The sequence below is a fragment of the Crocodylus porosus genome, unplaced genomic scaffold (assembly GCF_001723895.1).
Source record: "Crocodylus porosus isolate Cpor-Errol unplaced genomic scaffold, CroPor_comp1, whole genome shotgun sequence".
NCBI lineage: Eukaryota > Metazoa > Chordata > Crocodylia > Crocodylidae > Crocodylus > Crocodylus porosus.
In genome coordinates, this window is record NW_017728943.1 from 100,596,367 (window position 1) to 100,618,031 (window position 21,665).

Below are 21,665 nucleotides of genomic sequence, written 5' to 3' on the forward strand. Positions count from 1 at the left end.
AGCGCTGGCGCCGCAGCGGCTGGCGCTGGAGTACATCGTGCCCTGCATGAACAAGCACGGCATCTGCGTGGTGGACGAGTTCCTGGGCAAGGAGGTGGGCGGGCGCGTGGCGCAGGAGGTGCGAGCGCTGCACCACACGGGCCGCTTCACGGACGGGCAGCTGGTGAGCCAGAAGAGCGACTCGTCCAAGGACATCCGCGGCGACAAGATCACCTGGGTGGAGGGCAAGGAGCCCGGCTGTCACACCATCGGCCTGCTCATGAACAGCATGGACGATCTCATCCGCCACTGCAACGGCAAGCTGGGCGACTACAAGATCAACGGCCGCACGAAAGTGAGTGCTTCCCTCCGCTCACAGCCTGGTCTCTTCCTCTCAGCGCTTCCCTCTGCCCTCCTTTCCCGGCCTGTGGCTGAAGGAGCAGGGAGCTGCCCTGAGGCAGGGGGGCTGTTCGCTCACTAAAGACCCTCTGTGAGCAGCGCTGCGGGCAGTGTCAGGGCAGGACCCCTCACCCTTCAGTCCCTGGGCCTTCACCTGGGCTGTGCTGTTCTCCAGCCCTTGGCCTTCAGCTGGGCTGTGGTGTCCAAGGCCCCTTCCCAGGGCTTCCAAGTCCTTGGCCCTCTCTTGGGTCGTGGGGTCCCCGGGCACTCCAACCCCCAGCCTTCACCTGGGCTGTTGGGGCTCCTGTACACATGCACAGAAGCTGCTGTGACACGCTATAATTACAGTGCATCGGAGCAGGCTCAATTAATCAAGTCTGCTGGAGCATGGTAATTTCCGTGCTCCAACCAACTCCAGCGTTATGTGCATCAGCATCCCCGCACTGAAAAATGGTGGCAGGGCACCGCTTTGAACTAAAGCTCATTCAACAAGCTTCAGTTCAAAGCGCCCTGCCACTGTTTTTCAGCGTGGAGATGCTGATATGCCCTGTGAAACTCCAGGTACTTTAATTAGCATGGCTGTCAGTCAGCTAATTAAAGTGCTCCCCTTGCCTCTGGGAGCATGTCTGCAAATGGGCTGTGGTGTCCTAGGGCCCTCCCCAGGGTGCTCCCACCCTCTGCCTTCACCTGGGCTGTTGGGGCTGCTATACATGCGCAGGGAGGCTGCTCTGACATGCTGTAATTACCGTGCTCCAGCACACTCCAGTGTTGTGTATCAGCAGCCCTGCGCTGAAAAATGGTGGCAGGGGCACTTTAAACTAAGTTCAAAGTGCCTCCACCACCATTCTTCAGTATGGGGTGCTGACACGGGTGACACCCAGCACTCATTTAAGCACTACCCCTGCCTCCTGGAGCATGTCTGTAAATGGCCTTTGGTGTCCTAGGGCCCTCCCCAGGGTGCTCCAACTCTCAGCATAGGTGCAGCCCTGTTCAAAGACTGGGCATAGGTGGAGGAGTGGATAGTACTAGAAGCTGAAGTGTTCCCCTCCCTCCCCATCCTTGTGGCAGTGGTGCTTCCCCTTGAGGGTTGGGGCACTGTGGGTAGCTTGCTAGCAGCGTGGAACCTGTTCTGTGGCTGTGATCCTGTGGCTAGGGCTGTCAGCATTTTCCCCAAAGGCTGCCTTCCCACACAGATAGGTGAACATTATGTGATGAGCATGAAACTCCCACGGCAAAATCCTTGTCGTGGGAGTGTAAGAAACTTGAAAAAAACAGCTGGAAGAGGCCTCGCATCAGCCTTTGGCTTCCCACCAGGAAGATCATTACAAAAGAGTGTCAAGGTCACAGTTGGGAGCAGTGTTTCATTGGAGGTGTGTGTGTGTGTACGTGTGTGACTTGTTCTGAACGTGACAGAGAATGCACAGTTCCTCTTGGGGAAAAACACATTTGAGATGATGAATCAATTGAACTCGCTATCCTTGGTTGAGAAGACTCACTTTGCTTCCCTCCACCCCTGTTTCCAGCAGCATTTGTCCAGTTTCTGTGTCTACTTTAGCTTATCAGTTCTAAAGTCATAATTCTCACTGATATTTCACTGAAATTCTCACATAATTCTCATGAAGACTTGCAACGTTATTTAGGTGTTTGCTTGCTAAGTTTCTGCTTATTAGCTTTCAAGACTTCAGCATGTACACAAGACTCTCCCTTGCATTGCTACAGACCTCATTGGTGAGGTAAGGGGGAAAGACACTTTTAGACAGGTGTAGGCTGTGTATGTATGGACAGAAAATGGCCATTCCCTACACATTCTGGGGAGAACATATATTTATATATATATATATATATACACACATACACACACACACTAGCCTATATATATGCTAGACTTCTTTTAAATTTGCCAAATACTGTAAGTACAACAACTTTTAATCCACAGGTATAAGGATGACTTTCAAAAAAAGCATCTAGTTTGCACTGGAATCCCCTGACAGCTTTGTTTCATACCCCACGCTAAAATGTGAGTGGTAATGGGAAGTGGTTTGAGATGTTTATCAATTTTGCTAAATACTTATTTATCCATTCATCTTTGTGTATAAGCCTTATATTTTCTCTCAGACACCAGTTCTCTGACTACATAATTAAGTTTCTTGTCATAACATCTTGCAACTCTTCTTTTTTCCTTCAGGTATTTAAAGGAATTCATAGCTTTTAGCAGGACATTGTAGGACATCTTTAGATTGATAAAGGACTAGTCATAAACACCTAATGCTTCTTCACACAAAGTTAAACAGTCATCTCTACAGAAATCCTTCTTAACTCACTAAGTCTTTGGGCCTATACACAAATGCTGAGGTTGCTCCAACATGCCGCAATTCCAGCCACGCTCTGGCAGCCTTTTGCATCTCGTGTATCGGTGTCCCCACACTTAAAAACAGTGTGGGGGGGCACTTGAACGAAAGCTTGTCAAACAGGCTTTCGTTCAAGTGTCCCCGCTGCCATTTTCAAGCATGGGGACACTGATGCACAAGATGCGGTGATGCTTTAAGTAGAGCAGCTCTTGGAGCTGCGCTTATTAAAGTGCCGCCCACCCCCACCTCCGGAACACGTGTAAGTGCTCTCTGTTCCAATATAAGGAAGCTAGTGAATTGCTAAGAACCATCCTATGTCTGTGCTGTTACAGACAGACTGTTGTTGCTGCAGCTGCAGAGCATCAGCTGGTGGGAAATTATGGGAGAGGAGAGGGGGAGACACTGGAAGGGGAAAAAAACATGGATTTGTTTTGGCTCCAGCAAATTAAATTGGCATCTCTGCTGAAGGAAGGTGTGCATACTTTTTTTTTAATGATTTGCATACCTTCAGGCTTTCATTACATTTGTGCGTGTGGGGGTGCTGTGTTAGGAAGTGCCACCTGGCGTGTTTTTATTGTTTCAGTTTCTGGTAGCCCCATAGGTTTGGATATTTTAAAGCAAAATGATTTCTTCCTCCTTCCCTATCTGCCCCCCATAAAGCATAAAATAATAGTTCTGCCAAGCTAGCTTCCTAAAATCTGTGCCATTGTTGGATTTAAATTTGGTGGCATGTTACATAAATGTGAACCCTGCATTGTATTTCTATAATTCAGTCCTCAGTTCTGTAGTTTACAGTGCATTCATTACATGTTTGTTTAAAAATATGGAATTGGGGTTGTAGGAAGGAGAACAGTAACTGCTGAAGAATCAGGCCACTGGTACCTTGACTGCAGCATTTTCCCATCTTCAGGCAATGGCTGATGCTTGACAGTTTAGGGATAACATACAAGTCTACCCCAGAAATCACTTGGCTAATTGTGAAACAAAGTATCTCTTGCTAGGAGGTACACTGGCAAGAAAAAACCGTCTCCATAGCCAGCTCCAAAAGGTTGGGGGTAGGATTAAAACTGATTCACTCTGTTCCTGCCAAAATGCATGGGGGTGTGATAAGGGGCACAACAGATAAAATACTGGAATTAGAGATGAGCTGTTATTCCCTATTAGGGGGAAAGCAAAAGAACAGGACAAGAGTGATACGGCTAGTGCTTAAGCTACTATTGGGTAAGTTTACTTCCCCCACCAGGAGCAGAGTAAAAGTAAGTGCCAGTCTTTCCGTTTAATTCATGAGTGGATTGTGGGAGACAGGAGGGAAAAGCTCCTTTCCAAAAGTAGAAGGGATCGGTGGTGCTGTGAAGATTAATCTTTCTCTCCCAGGCCCTACACCTATGCAGAATTGCAGTAGTGCTGGTCTGCTGGGCCTTTACCTCGCTTTTTTCAGAGACCAGAAAAGTCATTGTAGTAAGCATTTTCAGTTATCTCCTGCATTCTTAATGCCAGGACAGGTGATGAAGATTTACGTTAGGTCGTTGTGGTTGGCCACCTTGCTTTTTGGCTTGTGGTTATTAGGTTTGGTTAGATCAGGGTAGAATGCCCATGTAATAAACTTTTTCAAGAAGTGCTTAGAACTATTTTTACACTAGCAGTATGCTATTGGTGGCGAATAGGAGTAGGATACCCATCTTTACGTACTGATCCAACTTTGAGTTGACCAAACATGCATGATAGCTGGCATAACATGTCACATCATGTTCTTTACATATTCTTCACAGTATATGTCAACTGAATTTATAGCAAGCAGTCTGTATAACAAAATCTTGCCTTTCCATTCAGTCAGTGTGTAGGGGAGAGTGGTTTGGTATAATGGATTGTTTAGTTCGTGTGTGTATAAAGAAGTTTATGTCCATATTAATTACACTTCATAAAATACTGATGTCACTTAGTCCACATTGTGTATCATGGGATAAGGGCAATCCTCTCTGAGTTTGGTAGGGATAAGTGTTCAACTGCACTAGTATGGTGTTCGACAGTGTATAGCATACAATTACTTTAAGGCAGTTCAAGTAGCTTCTAGATTGGGGAGGCCAACTTACAGGGCAGGTGCCACAAGTTGTGTGGCATGTGGCAGATCGGGACAGGCAGAACAGTGCCATATAGGGTAGGGAGCAGAAAGCAGAGCTGTAGGAGGATGAGATTGGAGTGGCACTCGGTGAGGGTGTGGAGCTAACTAGTGGCTACTAGCCAGAAAGTTTGGCTCCCACTATTTTAGTTAATCTCTAAAAAGAACTTGTAAACTAAAGAGTTGGACTTCAGAATTTGCCTCTTCAATAATGATGACATCTTAACACTGAAATTGTAAAAGTTTTTAAGCAATAACCAAACATCTAACCTCTGTTTGGCATTTTCCTGGATCTAACCTTTATTTTGAGCAACATTGTAGTCTTTTCCTTATTTGTTGAACTCTAGCCCACACTTAGAAATCTGACTTGTTTTTGACTATGTGGTAAGAGTGGGTATAATGATTCAGAAGTTAAATTTTTTTATTGAAATGTTAACCTTTACCAGATCTAGCCCAAGCCCTATAAGCATGCACATTCTGCCAGGAGAGAGAACAACTCATAAACAACTCCATGCCAACCGTAGTAAAAAGCTGGGAATGTTGAGTTTTCCTGTTGTTTCACTGCCTGAAAACATTTATAAAAGCTTACACTTCTGTTTTCTGTGCTTTTAGCTAAACAAAAAGGATCTTTTACAAAGTGAATTCATTGTGGAGTAAAAAAACAAATTACATTTAAATGGTTAGCACTATTAGGGGAAAAAAAGGTCTAAAGTTTTTAAGCAGCCGATTTCAGTAATGAAAAAAATTCAGCAGGCTATGGTGAGATACAAGGCACCAATTCAGACTTAGTCAAGGGTTACTTAACACCCTTACTACAACCCCACCTTGCCATTCTTTGAAGATTAAAAAAAAAAAAGAGTAATCTTCATCCTTGTGGTCAGTGACCAGCAGGTGTTGCTTGAAGTGTTACACCCAACATCTACTATTCTGCGAGAGGCTGGGTTATTTAAATGGGAAACATTTCAATAGTTAAATGAAATCTATTTCAAATTTCAGCACTGGTTTAAGTAGCTCAGTGTAGATAACTCAATTACTATAAAGCAATTTATGTTGGTAAATGATCAAATACAGGTTAAATAAGTGATTTTATTTTAAATCCATTTATGTTAGGGGTTTGCACTGGTTTAACTACATTCATTTTGGTTTTTTTAATTGGTCTAATTAAATAAATGCAACTTATTTTAGCCTGCATCAGGGTTATGCCAATATTGGTGTAGTAGCGTCTGTAAACAGAGAGAAGTAGTTAGCTCCCTTAGTCTGAAGTTAGGCAGAAGGCATGGTAGAGATGCACATTATAGACTAAATTGGAGATTGATAAGCTTTCATTAGCCTAAGCTTGCTTCATCAGATGCTGCATCTGTAAAGCCAGATCTTGTGCAAGCTAAGCATACAAATATATTCAATTTAACTATAACGCATTATCAGTTACGTATTCAGTACTTTTAGTGCAGCTTGCTACTGCTTTTGGTCATCTCCAAACAACCTTCCTTCCACTTGTTTGTGTTTTTAAACCTTTTTTTTCTCCCCTGTTGTAGATCAGAAACAGCCAATCCATGGCTTGTGTGCCACAAATGGCACAGGCAGCCTCTTGTGTGGGGCACATCACAGCAGCAGACTGAGCAGGGAGCATAGGGCAAGGAATAGAAGAGTGGTTGATGATCAGTTAGAGGAAGGGGACTAGAGTGACACTTGGGGAGGATGCAGGGCTCATTTGTGTCACAGCTGTCAAAAGTCTGGCCTCCACTGTTAGAGACCATGGTGTGTGTGCTTGTTTGTTTTTCCTCCTGCCATCTTCAGTGTCTGCCTTCTTGTGTTCATCCACTCATTCTCTAAATCTCTTAGCTCTTCTCCCAAACTACTGTAATTGAATGTATTTTCCCCCTTCCTCTTTATCTATTGTCGTCATCCCCATTCCCCCCAACCCCCCATTTTCCTAACTAGCTTCTAAAGCAGAGGTGGGCAATTATTTCGGACAGAGAGCCACTTACTGAGTTTTGGCAAGCCATTGAGGGCCTCATGAGAGGCAGCCAGGGGCAGATAAATATAAATTTTCTAAATTTTTTTAGGGACCCCGCAGGCCAGATTGAATGGCTTGGCAGGCTGCATCTGGCCATGGGCCACATTTTGCCCACCCCTGTTCTAAAGGAATCAACCTGCTCTCCAATCTGGAGAGCCACTCGTTTCTGAGCAGTGCCTAGGTGAGGACCTATCTTCTTTTCTTTATCTTAGAGGCTGAGAAAAGGGAGGATGTTTGGGTCCTTTCTAGCATGCTTCTTCCCCTGCTTTGGGAACTTCTTATCAGACTTGGGCCTAGTATTTTAGTTGTTGTAAATTTGAAGACCACTTTTCTCCAGCTTGTTTGGTTGCTAGGAGGTAGACTTGCTAATGTTCATTATTTATTTATCATGTAACAATGCCCTATATTTATAGCATAGAGCACCTGTCATAGAACAGGGCCTTATTGTGGTAGCCACTATACAGACCCTTAACAAAGGCTTACCCAAAGCTATCTTGCTTTAATATGAGAATGAATGGGTGGTTTCCAGTTCATGCTTCTAGGTTTTTAGTTTCAGTCCTCTAACTCTAGTTCTTGTCTTTGTTATTGCTTGTAGCTTCCCAAGCAGCAGTGTATTGGAATTGCCTTTTTTCCCTTACTTTTGCTGCTGTTTGTGTTTCTGAATAGCACCAGAACGGTATCTGATAAAAATTTTCATATTTTTCTGTTTTCCCCACTCGTCCTGTGTGGCAGAGGCTCTGGAGTAGTCTTCAGACTTGGGCGTGATTCATACTTCTAATGTTAATTTTTGCCTTTGTATGATCTGGGAATTAAAGCTTTCATTTATTGAGAGAGAATCATTTTGTTGTAGCTGACTTGCAGATAAGAGTCCTCCAGGAATTAGTGAATTTTTCAAGTTTTAGTAATAGTTTCTTTGCAGTTCTTTAGTAGACAAGATTTCATGCCACTTTATTAGCAAAAATGCTGAGTTCTAATTAGAAATAAAAGGGAAACATAACCAGCCAATAGCATCTATCAGATACAGATGTATCAGACAAAGCAGGATGCTTGTAAGTAAGCAAGCAAGATATTTCTGCATGCTGGACGTGAGGAAGGAGAGCACAGATACGCTAGACGTGTATGGAGCTAATGAAAGGAAGAGATTTGGGGATCTTGTTCAATGGCAGAGTAACCAAAGTAAAGGGGAAATGTTTTACATAGTGAAAGCTAATGGAAACAACATTTAGAAACAGCAGTGGATTGGTGAATAATCTCTCAGGTTAGAGATCTGGCCTGATGCTATACCTCTGTTTATTATGGAGGTCTCTAGAGAATTCAAACATAGAATGCGCAGGAAGACCAAACTAGCCTTTCTCAATACAAGAAATGTTTTGAGGTACCTGAGCTATTCAGGAAAGCTTGCACTTCATCTTATCTATGCTGTGGGTTACTGTGAGACTCATAGCCTGTATAGGAGTTCGTAAGTAAGTCCAGTTAGTCTCCAAGGGCCTTGGTATTACTTTTACCATCACTAAATTCATTTCATCTTCTTTAGAAAGAATACATTAAGGAGTTTAACTAATTTGTGTTAGGTTTGACTATCCTTGTTGGGTAGTCACGAGTTGGTTTATCTCAGATGTTCAGGTTTGACTCGTCTTTCAGCGTCCGCTGCTCTTACAGGTGTCACGTTCCACTAAGGATGTGGCTGGACTCTGGGGATGAGACTAACCTGATCATTGGGTGCATGGTGTGGTTTTCAGTTTCTGTGTTTCTGCTCAGATAGAATCTGTAAACTTGATGGATCCAATGCGTTACAAATATTCCTTGTTTACTGTATTTCATTCAAACATCCTGTGTTCCAAATTTGAACAATCAGCACTGTCAGAAGTTATCAAAAGGCCTTTATGTTGGACTTGAGTTATTGAAAGTGGCCTTTTGATTCAGAGGAATGAATTTTGATGTGTTTGTTCATTATCAGTTGCTGAAACTCAAAATAAAATGTTTCTGTCAAGTCTTTGGAGGTTTTTAAGGCCTGACTTGACAGAGCCCTTACTGAAATCTTCTAGTTGAGGATGGTCCTACTTTGAAAAGGGAATTGGACTAGATGAACCTCCTGAGGTCCCTTCCAACCCTAAATTTCTATTACTATATAATTCCAAGTGAAAAGACTTATTTTTGAAGCAAAATCCCAAAATACGAATTTATATGCAGCACAGTCATTATGTAGGAAACTTTCAGTCAAAAACATGGTCTTTTATGGTAAGTTGTGTTGCAAATTTTAGCTAAGACATTTGTCATAAAAGGAGAGCAAGTATATCACGCAGATAGCAGAATTGGACTTGAGGGGTCCATTGCTTTCATTGCTGTGTGCATCCATTTAAGATGGGGCCTTGTCATTTTGAAACAGTATGGTGCTTAGTATTTAAAATCGTTTCTTTATATACTAAAGATTATTTTATGGTACAGTAATAGAAAATTGTAGTTTAGTATTGCTAGAGATTTGTATGGTGCAAATGCAGTTGAGACACAGATCTTCATATGTATTTCCTAAAATAGCCAATTCACAAGCATTAAAATCTGTTCCTAAAGGCTGAGACGTGAAATACAGACTATAAAATCTTCGGTGGAAACATTATGTTACTATCTTGTTTTTCTTCCTCTACACACCCTCTTCTTTGCCTCTTTTTCTTGGCATCTCTCCCTCTCCTGAGTCCATTGTTCAGTTTTTCTGAGCAAACCCTGTCTTCTTCAGTCTCCTTCCCTCATAAGTCATGGGGATAGGACCAGTGCTTTCCCTGATGTCACTTCTCTCAAAGGTTGTGATTGTGCTGCCCTAGCCTAAGTAGCCACTTCAGGTGCTGGCGTGAAAAAGTTCTTTATTCCCACTCCCATCGTCAAAATGGTGACCCATACATAGACTTCTTCAAAAGCTAGCATGTAGACTGGATTTCTTATTCTTTGGTTGCAGAAACAAGCATGTCAGGCCCAAATTCCTCTAGCTCTTCAAAAAGTCTTGGCCCTTTGAAGCCCAGGTGAGCCAGCCTCCTCTTTACACCTGCCAGGGCTTCAGAACTACCCTGTAGAACAGGCTGTTTCTGTTCCTTACTGACTGCAGTCATCTTTGGAGGTCCCTTTCAGAACTGTAGCCATGTAGGGCAGACTTGTTATACTTTGAACAGTTTCTGTAGTCTTTGAATTTTTCCCCCAATTTCCTCTTTTATTCTCTAGTGTTCCAGGGTAGCTCTGTTCAGCATTAGTTTTCTTTAATGCTTTTAACTGCATAGCTACAGTCATTTTTGAGTTGTTGGCAACTCTGGGATTAAAGATTGGTATTCATTCCATTGTTCATGCACATCAGTGATTTCAGCACGCCCTCTGTCTCATTATGTCCTGTCAATACTGTCAACATTTTTTGCCAATGTTGCCACTTTGGCATGCTGTGCCATCCTAGCCTTGGTGAGTTCACTTCAGCATTGTCCAGTAATCAAATGGGACACTTCGTAATAGTCTTTCCGTTTGAGAGAAGGAGTCGTCTTTTCTTGTCAGTGTATTTTCAGGTTGAAATTCTTTGAAAGAGGTATGTGTTTTAATGGCAACAGCCCTCAAAATATTTTATAGCTAATTGTTTCAGTAACATTAGTGGGTATATTTTTGTGAGCTTTCCTGTTAAGTTTAACTTTTTCTCCTGAAGAGTTTACTTGAGAGTCTCCTTCACAAATGGAAATGGTCTCTCCTGGCACCCTGTTCTTCTGAAGGTTTGAGTAATTCCCATGAATGTATAATCAGTCCTAGTGTTTAGATTATGTACTAATAGTCTTGATCTATGTTTTGCTTTTAACCAGTTGGACTCCTCCTAGCAGAACCCTAGAAATGTTACTGGGAATTCTGGAAGACGCCTTCTCTCCAGATGATACCATATTGTATCTTATTTCCTCAGCAGACTGGGCCAGACTTCCGGGTTGCCCTGGGATCTGGCTGGGCTCTTTGGATCCCCTGCACTCTGGGCAGAAGGAGCCGGTGGCCAAGTCCACTCAAAAGGGGTCACTGGGTACCGACCCTGCAGCCCCGCGTACCTGTTGGGGCCCTGTGGAAGTGCATGGGCCTCCCCGGCCCATGGTTGGGTCACCAAGATAAGCCTGAATTCATGGCCGGGCTCCTAGAACTGTGACTCAGCATGGCCCTCAGGCTTGTCCCAAGCCAGACCTCTAGGTTGACCTGGGCTCCCCGACTCCCCAGGCAGGGGGAGCGAGCAGATGGGTTGATTGCTCAGAGAAGTGCAAAACTAAACATTTTCCTTAAGTAGAACAGGCAGCCTGGTCAGCTCAGACAGCAAACACAAGTGTACAGTTAAGTTGCAACTGTTAGATGTGCTGAGCCAGACTTCTTTACTTTTCATTCCATCCAGGAAGAGCACACACCAACTGCTGAAACTTCCTTAGCCAGACGAAGGGTTTTTGAACCCGAAAGCTTGCTTAATGATTGTTTTCTGACTATTTAAGTTGGTCTAATAAAAGATATCAGATTCACGCAAAGAACCTTGTCTGCCTATGTCCTTAGACCAACACAGCTACAACGTATATCCCCAAACACAAATGTATATATTTTAGTGCTTACCTCTTTGCAGTGGGGGTGGAGATCAGCCAGACGAAGAACAAGCCTGAGCCTGCAGTTATCTGCTTATCTTGTATCTATCTCCCTTATCTCCTCTCACTTTGGGGCACTCTTCAAAGGAATATGACAGTGCCCCAGGGTGCCTGGCATCCTGGTTGACAGTCACTTAGTATACTGTCTTATCACTTCCCTTTCCAAGAGTAATTTTGACACTGCACTGCCCATTTCAGAAAACAGGAGGCAGGATCTTGGAAAAGATGCCAGATGACTGTATCGAACATACTTGAGAAGCTTTTCTACACTTTTTAGGGAGAGGGGATCATTTGGACTGAGCATTGGTTAGCTGAGTAAAATGTTCTGAAGGCCAATAGATGGGCTTTTATGTAAAATGTAAATTTTAAAGCAATTTTATATGTATATCCCAGCCTTAAACGAACCCTCAAGCTGATCAGGGTAATAGTTCTGGAAGTTTTTAATGAGAGGACAGGGGATGGGCCAGCCTTTCCTGTGGCTTGAGTGACCTTTTTATAGAGGCAGTATCTGTTATGCTGTGGTGCCTTGTACAGCTTGGAAGCTTGAAGATATTTTTGGCTAGGTTAGTTTCTGGTTTTTTTTCTTTTAATTGATGGAGTCCAGGAATAGGCTAGTTGTGTAATAACACAAGTTAAATTGCTGTAGTGCTTGCAATTTAGTGTATTTCTGATGTATATTCTCCCTTCAGAATGGAGAGAGCTCTAGCAGAATTTTAATGATCTTAAGGATGTAGTGTATGAAATGTTTTTCAGAGCATTTTGTTGTCAGTTAAGTGCAGTTTTGATTTGCTTCCTGCAGTCCTTGTTTAAATATCTATTAAGCAAACCTTTACCAGAAAAGCCAAACTCTACAAGTTTTGCTTTATTCAAACCATATTTGATCAGCTTTTTAATTAAACGTATTGGGCCTTTCTTAGTTTCAGCTAAAATTGTTCCATTGTTGTTGAGGCAGTTGGCACATAGCCTTACCACTGTGAGAAAGGAAACTGTGGCTAGTTGATAAGGGCATCTTGAGCTAATTAAATTTCAGCTGGCATGTTATATTATGCCCAGTGAAATAGTTGTTAGCCAATTATACTACTGGATGGCTTAACCTTATGTGTGGTCTGAAGTTGAGGGGAAAAATAGAATAGACAATCTGAAATATTGTTGTTCATAAAATTAAGTTTACTTTTTGGAGGGGAAAAAAAGTATGGTAGTTTGAATCGAGAAACGTAAAATGCACGTTTTTATAAGCAAATGAGGATGCATCTTTTTAGTAATGGTACAGTGAATAACTGTACTACATCTCTGCCAGAGTGAGTTGGCCCAGAAGTTTGACTCCCCCTAGCTGCTTATTGCCTTTTTAAAAGGAATGCTATCAGTAGAAAACTATAAAAGTTTAGTTTATCTAGGAGTTGATAGTAATTGAGAATACTACATTTGCCCTGTGCCCTCTGCCAGTTCTCATACTTCTGTAAAATTAAAAACAGAAACAAAACCCCCCCCAAAACTTATTTTGCTGTTGCTGTAACACAAATTCTGATCAGTAGGCAGTAAAAAGATGCAGTGTATTTTGTACTTACAAAACTGGGGAACCAGCCCTCCCCAAACATGTGATTTGTTTGCTCTGACTGAGTAGTACTTCTAGGAAGAGAGAGAATATTTTCATGGTGTACATGGTTTCTCCTTACCAACTGTTTTCCCTTAATCGCCAAGAACCATGCTTTTTAGATTTTACAAAATGAAGTACTTTCAAAGCCTGCAATCCACTGAAATGTTTTAGTTGATAATTTTTAAATATGACTTCACTTTAAAAGATATATACACCTTTCTATTTTTAAATAAATATTTTTTATTTATATTTAAAAAGCACTTTAAATTAATTTCAAAATGAAATAAAGGTCTTGCTGTTGGGCACAAACTGCCCCCTCTCATGTCTGTCGTTTCTTCCTACTATGCACTCGGTCCAATAAAAGATATCACCAAAAACATACTTGCTTGCAAACAGAACTGCACTTGAACTGCGCCAGTCTAACTAGATTGGGTAACTCTGGTAGGCAATTGAGGTAAGGACCTTGCATACTTCAATAGTTAGCCTGTGCTGCTGTTAGCCAAGCTAACTGGCAATGGTAGACATCAGGGCTTAGCTATGTTTTTGGCCAGAGTGCCAGAAGCACCTCAACCTCAACTTATAAAATGTTGGTGTGCCGGGGTGGATGGTAGCGAAGCTGCAAGGGGCCCAATCCTTGTTGGGCAGTGCAGCCCCAGCCCCCCATACACCCCAAGGCGTGCATGTGAAGCAAAATGCCTTTGCATACCATGCTCTGATGCACAAGCTGGGGGTTGTTGACCCCTTGTGTATATCTTAGCATTTTGCATTCATGCCCCTTGACTGAGGTGAGAAGCTATCCTTTAAATAATCAAGCAAAAATGAAAGTTGAATATTAGATTTTATTTTGGGTTCTTTTTTCTTTCATACATGTAATTGTCCTAAGAAAAAGATCATCAAAATGAGTGGCATAGCTGTTAAAGCATTTTGCTTTTGCAAATACATACGGCCTTTACACTGAATCTGGTACTGTATTTACTAATGGAGAAGATGTGTTGCATCTGTGTATATTTCTCTGGCCAGAAAATACCAGTGTGATCATCTAGTCTGCCCTCCTGTGTAACACAGGCCTTTGCAGTTTCCTGAATTAATTGTTGCTTGAACTAGAAATATATTTCGAGAAAGCTTGACCAAAGTAATTCCAGTGAAAGAATCCAGAATGACCTTTGGTAAATTGTTACTGTGGCTGGGCACTTTTGGGTGCCGGGCACTTTAAGGCTGGGAGTAGGCAGCCAGCAGGTGCAGGCCTGCTCTGATAAGGCAGCCATTTTAAGTCTAGGCCCACAGGGCAGAGTTTGCTGCAAACAGCCGAGGAGACAGCATCTGGCTGAGCTCCTGCTCAGGAACATCTTGGCGGTAAAGGCAGGAGCTATGAGGATGGCAGAAGGCCGCTGGTCCTGTGCATGACTCAAAACTGCACCCTGCTGGGGATGGGTGGCCTGGTGGGGCTGTTTGTGGTGGTACAGTCCCCCAGAAATGCCAGACCAGTTACCACTCCAGGGAAAGACAGGAAGGGGTGCCTTAAAACCCCAGCCCCCACATTGTGGTGGGTTACCTGGATTCAGGATCAGGCATGGGGGCCAGGCATAGCTGCAGCCACCTGAGCCCCACAGGGGCGTAAGACCCCAGAGGCCCCAGTGTGAGGGGGCAGTCATGTGGCCTCAGAAGGGAAGCAGTAGTGTAGCTTTAGGGAGAGTTCATGAGAGCAGAGGTGGTCTGCACAGAGTAGGAGGTGTCTTTACAACCCAAAGAACTGCATAATCGAGGTGTTGAGTAGGACTGAAAGGACAGCCTAAAAGGCAGCACATGGGCCAACTCCTGGAGTAATACTGTTAGCTATACAGTGAAGGCCCTAGTGAGAGGGCATAGTTGAAAGGCCCCAGCTGTAGGGCACAAGTTGAAGCCCCAGGTAGGGGGTGGACAGGCCAAGGTTAGTCTATGGACACCTGAGGTCACAGTGGCTCAGCCAAGGAGTAGGACAAGTCATGACCCCAGTAAGTCCTCAGGCATGTCAAGGCTGTGTAATTGGGTCAGAGGGAGACTCCAGGAAGTTCTCAGACACTGAGAGGCCGAGTTCAGGTCAAAGTGTAAGAACTTGTTTGGATGCCATCTGCGAGGCCTGGGCCATGGTGTAGGAGTAGTACAGAGCTGTGGATAGCGCCCCTGGCATCAGGGCATTATAATGGGCAGCATTCCATTTAAAACAGCAGTTTATTAAACCAGCAAGTCGTGGCAGGGGAGACTGGGTGGACTGCCCCATGTAGATGGATGGGCAGGCTGAAGTTGAGCCCTGGCCCTGAGCATGCCCCTGTCACAGTTACAATGGTTAATTGTTCTTACTGTTAAAAATTTGCAGTGGTATGTTTAATCTGAATTACCCAACTTTGGCTTCAGCCACTGGATCTCTATCTTTCTTTTGCTAGAAGAAACTGCTCTATTATTTTTCATAGGTTAAAAAAAAAAAAAAGTAAAAACTAAGCTGGCATTTGCTAATCGGCTCTTCAAGTCTATTCAGGGGTGCCTTGAGTCTAAAAAGGTTGAGAACCATTGACCTAGAGATAAATAAAGGTGTTGTTCTATATCAGGCTTCTCTGCTTGTGTATTTAGCCACACTGAATAGAGGGAAGTTCAGTGTCTGAGCCCAAGCCCAGTCTTTCATGGATTCATAAACTGGATGATGCTAATTAATGATGCAATATTAACACTTGCAACATTAATGCCTGTTCCTGGTGGGAAAGATCAAAGCTCTGAGTACTTTTATTGAGGCCAGGGGCTTCAAATTCATTAGGCCTTGCGGGTCAGATGAGTACCATGGGACTGGGTCCAGAGGCTAGATCTGCTCCCCCGCATGCCACATGTGGATTCAGTCTAACATCCACAGGGAGAAGCACATCTAGGATTTTACACAGGTGGATGTAGGAACAGTAAATAGCACTGCAGTGGTGGCTGCACCCCTTACTCCCAGCCTCATTTCTCCTCCCTCCCTGGCCCTGGCCACCCAACCCCAACTGGTAGAGCAGCAGCCAGGGATTGTAAGTCCCAGGTAAGAATTCCACTCTCCCCCTCCCTTCCATGCTCAGAAGCACTTTCCCTCCACTCCTGCCTTCTTCCTCCATCCCCACCTGCCATGGCTAATGTCCCTTCAGAGCCTCTCCAGCTGGCCTGCACAGGACAGCAGCAGTGGTAGCAGTCAGACAAGTTTCCCCTTCCTGTGCCTGAGTTAGTGGGGGATACTCAAGGGGACCAGACAGAAAAAAGGAATCCACCCACTGCCACTGTCTTGGCCTGAACCCTGCCCCTATACAGCCTGGCTAGTGTGGTTCTGGAGCTCCCTCCATCCTCAGGCATATGGCAGCACCAGGCATGGATGGGGACAGGGATGGAGATGAGGAAGGGACATGCTTCTGAACATGGAGTGGAAGGGAGGTGGGAACTGGACAAATCTTACCTTCTTTGGAGACTTAAAATTCCCTATATGCTGTTCCTGTCACGTTAGAAAGGGGGGAGTAGCTGTACCACCGCATTCCCTCTGCATCTGCCCCTATCCAGAGGCAGCACCATGCGTTGGATGATAGGGCTCCATGGGCCAGATCCATCCTGCCTGCCTGCCTGCCATATTTTTGATACCCCTGATATAGGTCACTGCATAACAAATGGACAGTAGATGTTCCTGAGTGCTGCCCATTTAGGTCAGTCTTGAATTAGTGACATATAATGGGATGTTGTGTGCTTCCACTTTTTTATTAGCTGCTTAATTTCACTTTGCAGATGCAGGAGTGTTCTTGTTCTTTGCAGAACAAGGGATCATCTGTAGACTAAATTGTATTAAGTGTGGTCTCCACAGGGATTGTGACTTCTTATTTCATTACCAGGACTAGCTGTTCCCAAATTCCTGCAGATGTTAATAGCCTTAATTGCTCTAATCAATCCACTTAGCAGCATCCTTTCCGCTTGTCCCTCTCTGTTTTATATAACATCTTTTATTTCTGCCAGTCCCTTCTTAGCATCTGTAAGTTGTAGTCTTCAAAAGTTCATGCCTCTCTGAACCATTCTAGTCTCTAAAGCGTCTCCCTGCCTTACCTTCCCACAGGCATCTAGTAAATATCAGAACTATAGAATATCTTTAAACCTTGTTTGTGCACATTTAAAAGAAAGCTGTTGCATCTAGTTACAAATCAGTTACTTGATTAGAAAAAACAGACCTGTGTTGTCTTGATGTGCGCTTGATTTTAAGATATGGGGAGTACAACCTGTTAGTTGAAAGCATGAAAAATAAAGGATTTTTAGTTTTCCAGATTTCTTTATTTTCAACTTTTTTAAAAGAAATAGCTAGAGAGGTAAAATAGACTGAAGTTTTCAGAAGGAAGTGGATACTGATTAAATGAACTTGAAATTTGTATTTGCCTATATTTGAGCTTGAGTTTGGTTGACAGCCAGCCAGCTGAGAGATTTTTGGAGAAGATGAAAGTGTTCCTGGTGTGTTCTTCGATTCCTTTAGAGGATCTGTCATCAGTTTTGATTGGGGGAAAAAGATTTCCCTTTTCCAGTATGGTTTGTATGCTTACAGTCCTATTAGATTCCTTGTATCTTAATATGGAGATGCCAGTATTAGCTAATTATACTGTGTTTCTAGTCTGTTGCAAAGCTGCAATCTTGCTTCTGAATTGTGGCACAACTGTCTCTTGTTTTAAAACTTGGAGCTTTTTTTTGTGACTTGATCCATGTGGGACAGCCTTGCTTCAGTTCAGTTAAAGGTGCTAGTAATAAACTTTTGAGATGTATGGTAATCTAAAAATTTAAGAGATGGTTTTCTTTTCCTGTGTTCTGCAGTTATGCCTGAGGCCCATTGGGGTATCTCAGTTGTTTTGTGCTGGGAACTCTAGTTTCATAGGGTCAGTAGTAGGGCACTAATAATTTAAAAAGCATGCTTTTGGAACTTGCATACACTGATCAGGAGGAGCATTTGTCAAGCTTTTGATTGTGTCTTTTCCCTTCTGCCAGATGATCCTCCATAGAGAATCTGATGCTGCTCCCTCAATCTTAATACTTAGGAACCCGAATGCTTTGTGCTCTGATGTAGCATCTGCATTTTGACATCTTATCAAAAACAAACCGTTTCCACAGATTCAGCTCCAGAGTATATTCGAGTTAATCTTTTGTCAAGTTTTCTAGTGCAGAGCAGGCCAGAGTGCATGGTTGCCGAAATTCTGGTCTGTGCTGGCAAGAGAGACCATCTTGGGACTCTAAATCTGATCACGCTAATGCCCAGCCATATAGTGTGTTATAAATGATCATGCTCTGTGTAGCATTGATAACTGAATTCCTAGAATGATGAATGAGTCTCACCATGGAACAGTCCTGTGGCTATTTTAATATTTCCCCATCAGGGCACATAGTTACATTAGTGCTGATATGCCAGAAAACCTCATTCCGCGGAAGTAATGCATGAGACTATGTGGATGTAGCAAGTAGGCTGGAGGTGGTCCTACTGTACTGAAGCTGTGGCATGCAAGGTAAGGTGCCCATTACAATACCTGCCCACAGGGTTCATGCTGCTGCTTGGACTGATGATTCCCAGGTACTTGCACACACTGCTTTTTTGTTCCTTTAACAGTAATTCAAACCCTGGTTATACTGAATGATGAATGTTAAAGCAGATTAAAATGTTAATGCTTTTCAACTCTGGTTTTAAGGCCCAAGTAACCTTTTCCTTGGAGAAGCTGTCAGTGAATGTCAGCACCAAAATTTATGCCAGCAGAGTATAGGGTGATACAGGATGAAATGTTGGTCACTAAGTAGGGTGACTGTTTGCCCAGGACAGTCCCAGATTTCATAAGCTGCCCTGACCAGGTGGTGGAAATTGAAACAAAAGTCCCAGAATTGGCTGCTTCAGGGAAAGGCAGGCAGACAGGGGCATGGGACATAATTCAGTGGGGAAGCAGAGTGGCATGGCACATTGGGCTGCACTGCTGTTGCTGTGTGGAAGCAAGATGGGTGGACTGGATCCTGTGCACATGTGCCCAGCCTGGCTCCTCCTGAGCAGCAGCTGGAGGTGAGGGGTGGGCTGGGTTGGGCAACACTCCAGTTCACCTGCCTCATCTTTTCAGGGGGCAAGGAGCCTAACCCTGTGAAATATCGGGGTTCTAATGTACCAGCATGTGCCAGTGTACTTAAAACTGCCACTTGGCTTTGCTCCTGACAGGTTGAGAAGATGGGTGAGAACATTAGTAGGAGTAGGGGTTGATATAGTTTACTTAGACTTCAGGAAGGCCTTCGATACGGTATCCCACTCCGTACTAGTGAGCAAGTTAAGAGGCTGTGACTTGAATGATTACACAGTCCAGTGGGTAGCAAATTGGCTAGAGGGTCATACCCAAAGAGTGGTGGTGGATGGGTCGGTATCGACCTGGAAGGGAGTGGGTAGTAGGGTCCCGCAGGGCTTGGTCCTTGGACCGATACTCTTCAATGTCTTCATCAGCGACTTCGACGAGGGAGTGAAGTGTACTCTATCCAAGTTTGTGGATGATACAAAACTGTGGGGAGAGGTGGACACGCCGGAGGGCAGGGAACAACTGCAGGCAGACCTGGACAGGTTGGACAAATGGGCAGAAAACAATAGAATGTGATATAACAAGAAATGCAAAGTGCTGCACCTAGGGAGGAAAAATGTCCAGCACATCTACTGCCTAGGAAATGACCTGCTCAGTAGCATGGAAGTGGAAAGGGATCTCAGAGTCCTAGTGGACTCCAAGATGAACATGAGTGTGATGAAGTCATTCAGAAAAGCTAACTGCACTTTATCATGCATCAGCAGATGCATGACAGACAGAACCAAGGAGGTGATACTTCCCCTCTATCAGGCACTGGTCAGACTGCAGTTGGAGTACTGCGTCCAGTTTTGGGTGCCGCACTTCAAGAGGGATGTGGATAACCTGGAGAGGGTCCAGAGAAGGGCCGCTCATATGGTTAAGGGCTTGCAGGCCAAGTTCTACGAGGAGAGACGAAGGCACCTGGATCTCTTCAGCCTCTGCGAGAGAAGGTTGAGAGGTGACCTTGTGGCTGCCTATAAATTCATCATGGGGGCACAGAAGGGAATTGGTGAGCCTCTACTCAGCAAGGCACCCCTGGGGGTCACAAGAAATAATGGCCATAAGCTAGCAGAGAGCAGATTAGGCTGGACATTAGGAGGAACTTCTTCACAGTTAGAGTGGCCAAGGTCTGGAATGGGCTCCCAAGGGAGGTGGTGCTCTCCCCTACCCTGGGGGTCTTCAAGAGGAGGTTGGGTGGGCATCTGGCTGGGGTCATCTGAACCCAGCACTTTCCTGTCTATGCAGGGGGTTGGACTCGATGATCTACTGAGGTCCTTTCCAACCCTAACATCTGTGAATCTATTAATTTATGTATTAGATCTCCCATTATCACTACCACTAGGGGGGCTGCCCTTGTGACAGTGTCACCTTCAGAAACTAAAAAAACATGACTGCAAGAACCTGCAGAACCCCCAGCTGCAGGATCTTGTGTTGGAGGTGGGGATGATGGGACTGAGGTCGTATGATGTAGACCAGAGGTCCCCAACCACGGGGTGTGGAGAGTTGGCTGCCAAGTCATGGCACAAGCTGCCCCTCTTGGACCTCTGCTGCCTGGGTAAGCAGCTTCTGCCAAAGGCAGTCATGTGTAGAGTTAAAGCTGGGTGGCGGGGCAGCCCCAGGAGGGAGGCAGCTGGCTCTGTGCGCCCTGTCCCACTCCTGTGCCAGTCTGCAGGATAAAAAAGGTTGGGAACTACTGAGTAGACTCTTGAACTGAGGTAAGTTTCCTTTAAGGAAACTTTGCCCTGGTTCAATTTCATGGTAACGTTTGTCCAGGTCAGAGCAGCTTGATCTAGGGATAGCTCTTCATGTATTTTTGGCCTGAAATGCAGTTGCCTTGCGGTTTTTTGCCTTTAGGTTACCTGTCTTGGAGGAAGTCTTATCTGTGTAGCTATAGCCTGATATAGAAAAACAGCTTGCATAGTAAGGTCTCTAAAGAGTAACACCAACACTGTCAGATTTAAACTGTAGGTAAGTTGAAAACTGGTTATAAGTTCTGCTTGGTCATAAACTGTAGTCAGATTTGAATTCATTTGAATGTTATTTTAAAGCAGTAGTTTTCTGTATTTGGGGGGTGTTTCCGTGTGACTGAATACTTGTTTCCCTGCTATTATGCTTACTGTGGGCTTGAATTTTTTTTTAATGCATGGAAAACTAAAGATGCTACCCAGAGGACTGGAGTAATATTGTATAGTATATCATGTGAAAATGGAGTGCAGATGTTGGCACAATGGTTGTCGATGTGCTTTTTTTTTTTTTTTTTTTTTTTTTTAATATTTATTCTGAATAGCTATTTTTAAATTACTTTGTAAGCAAGCCTTCTCATTCAGCATGAGGCTTTGATTTGGGCACTTTAAACATCTGTTATATAGCATTAAACTATAATTGCATATTCAGTGAATTGCCCAGACATCTACATGTAGATTTTAACACAAACACATTCGTATATAGTGAATTTATACCTCTGCCTATATAGTTAATCTAATGTATGCAAAAATTTTCCTGCA

The 21,665-nt window shown here is 43.8% G+C and overlaps 1 protein-coding gene across 1 annotated transcript in view; it reads left to right on the forward strand.

The window, feature by feature from the left end:
* The window catches only part of EGLN1 (egl-9 family hypoxia inducible factor 1), a 48,224-nt gene that overhangs the window by 1,096 nt on the left and 25,463 nt on the right, over positions 1 to 21,665 (forward strand). Inside the window, exon 2 of the mRNA XM_019548619.1 lies at positions 3 to 334. Within this exon, the coding sequence (XP_019404164.1) occupies positions 3 to 334 (332 nt within the window). The remainder of the gene's footprint in view (positions 1 to 2; positions 335 to 21,665) is intronic.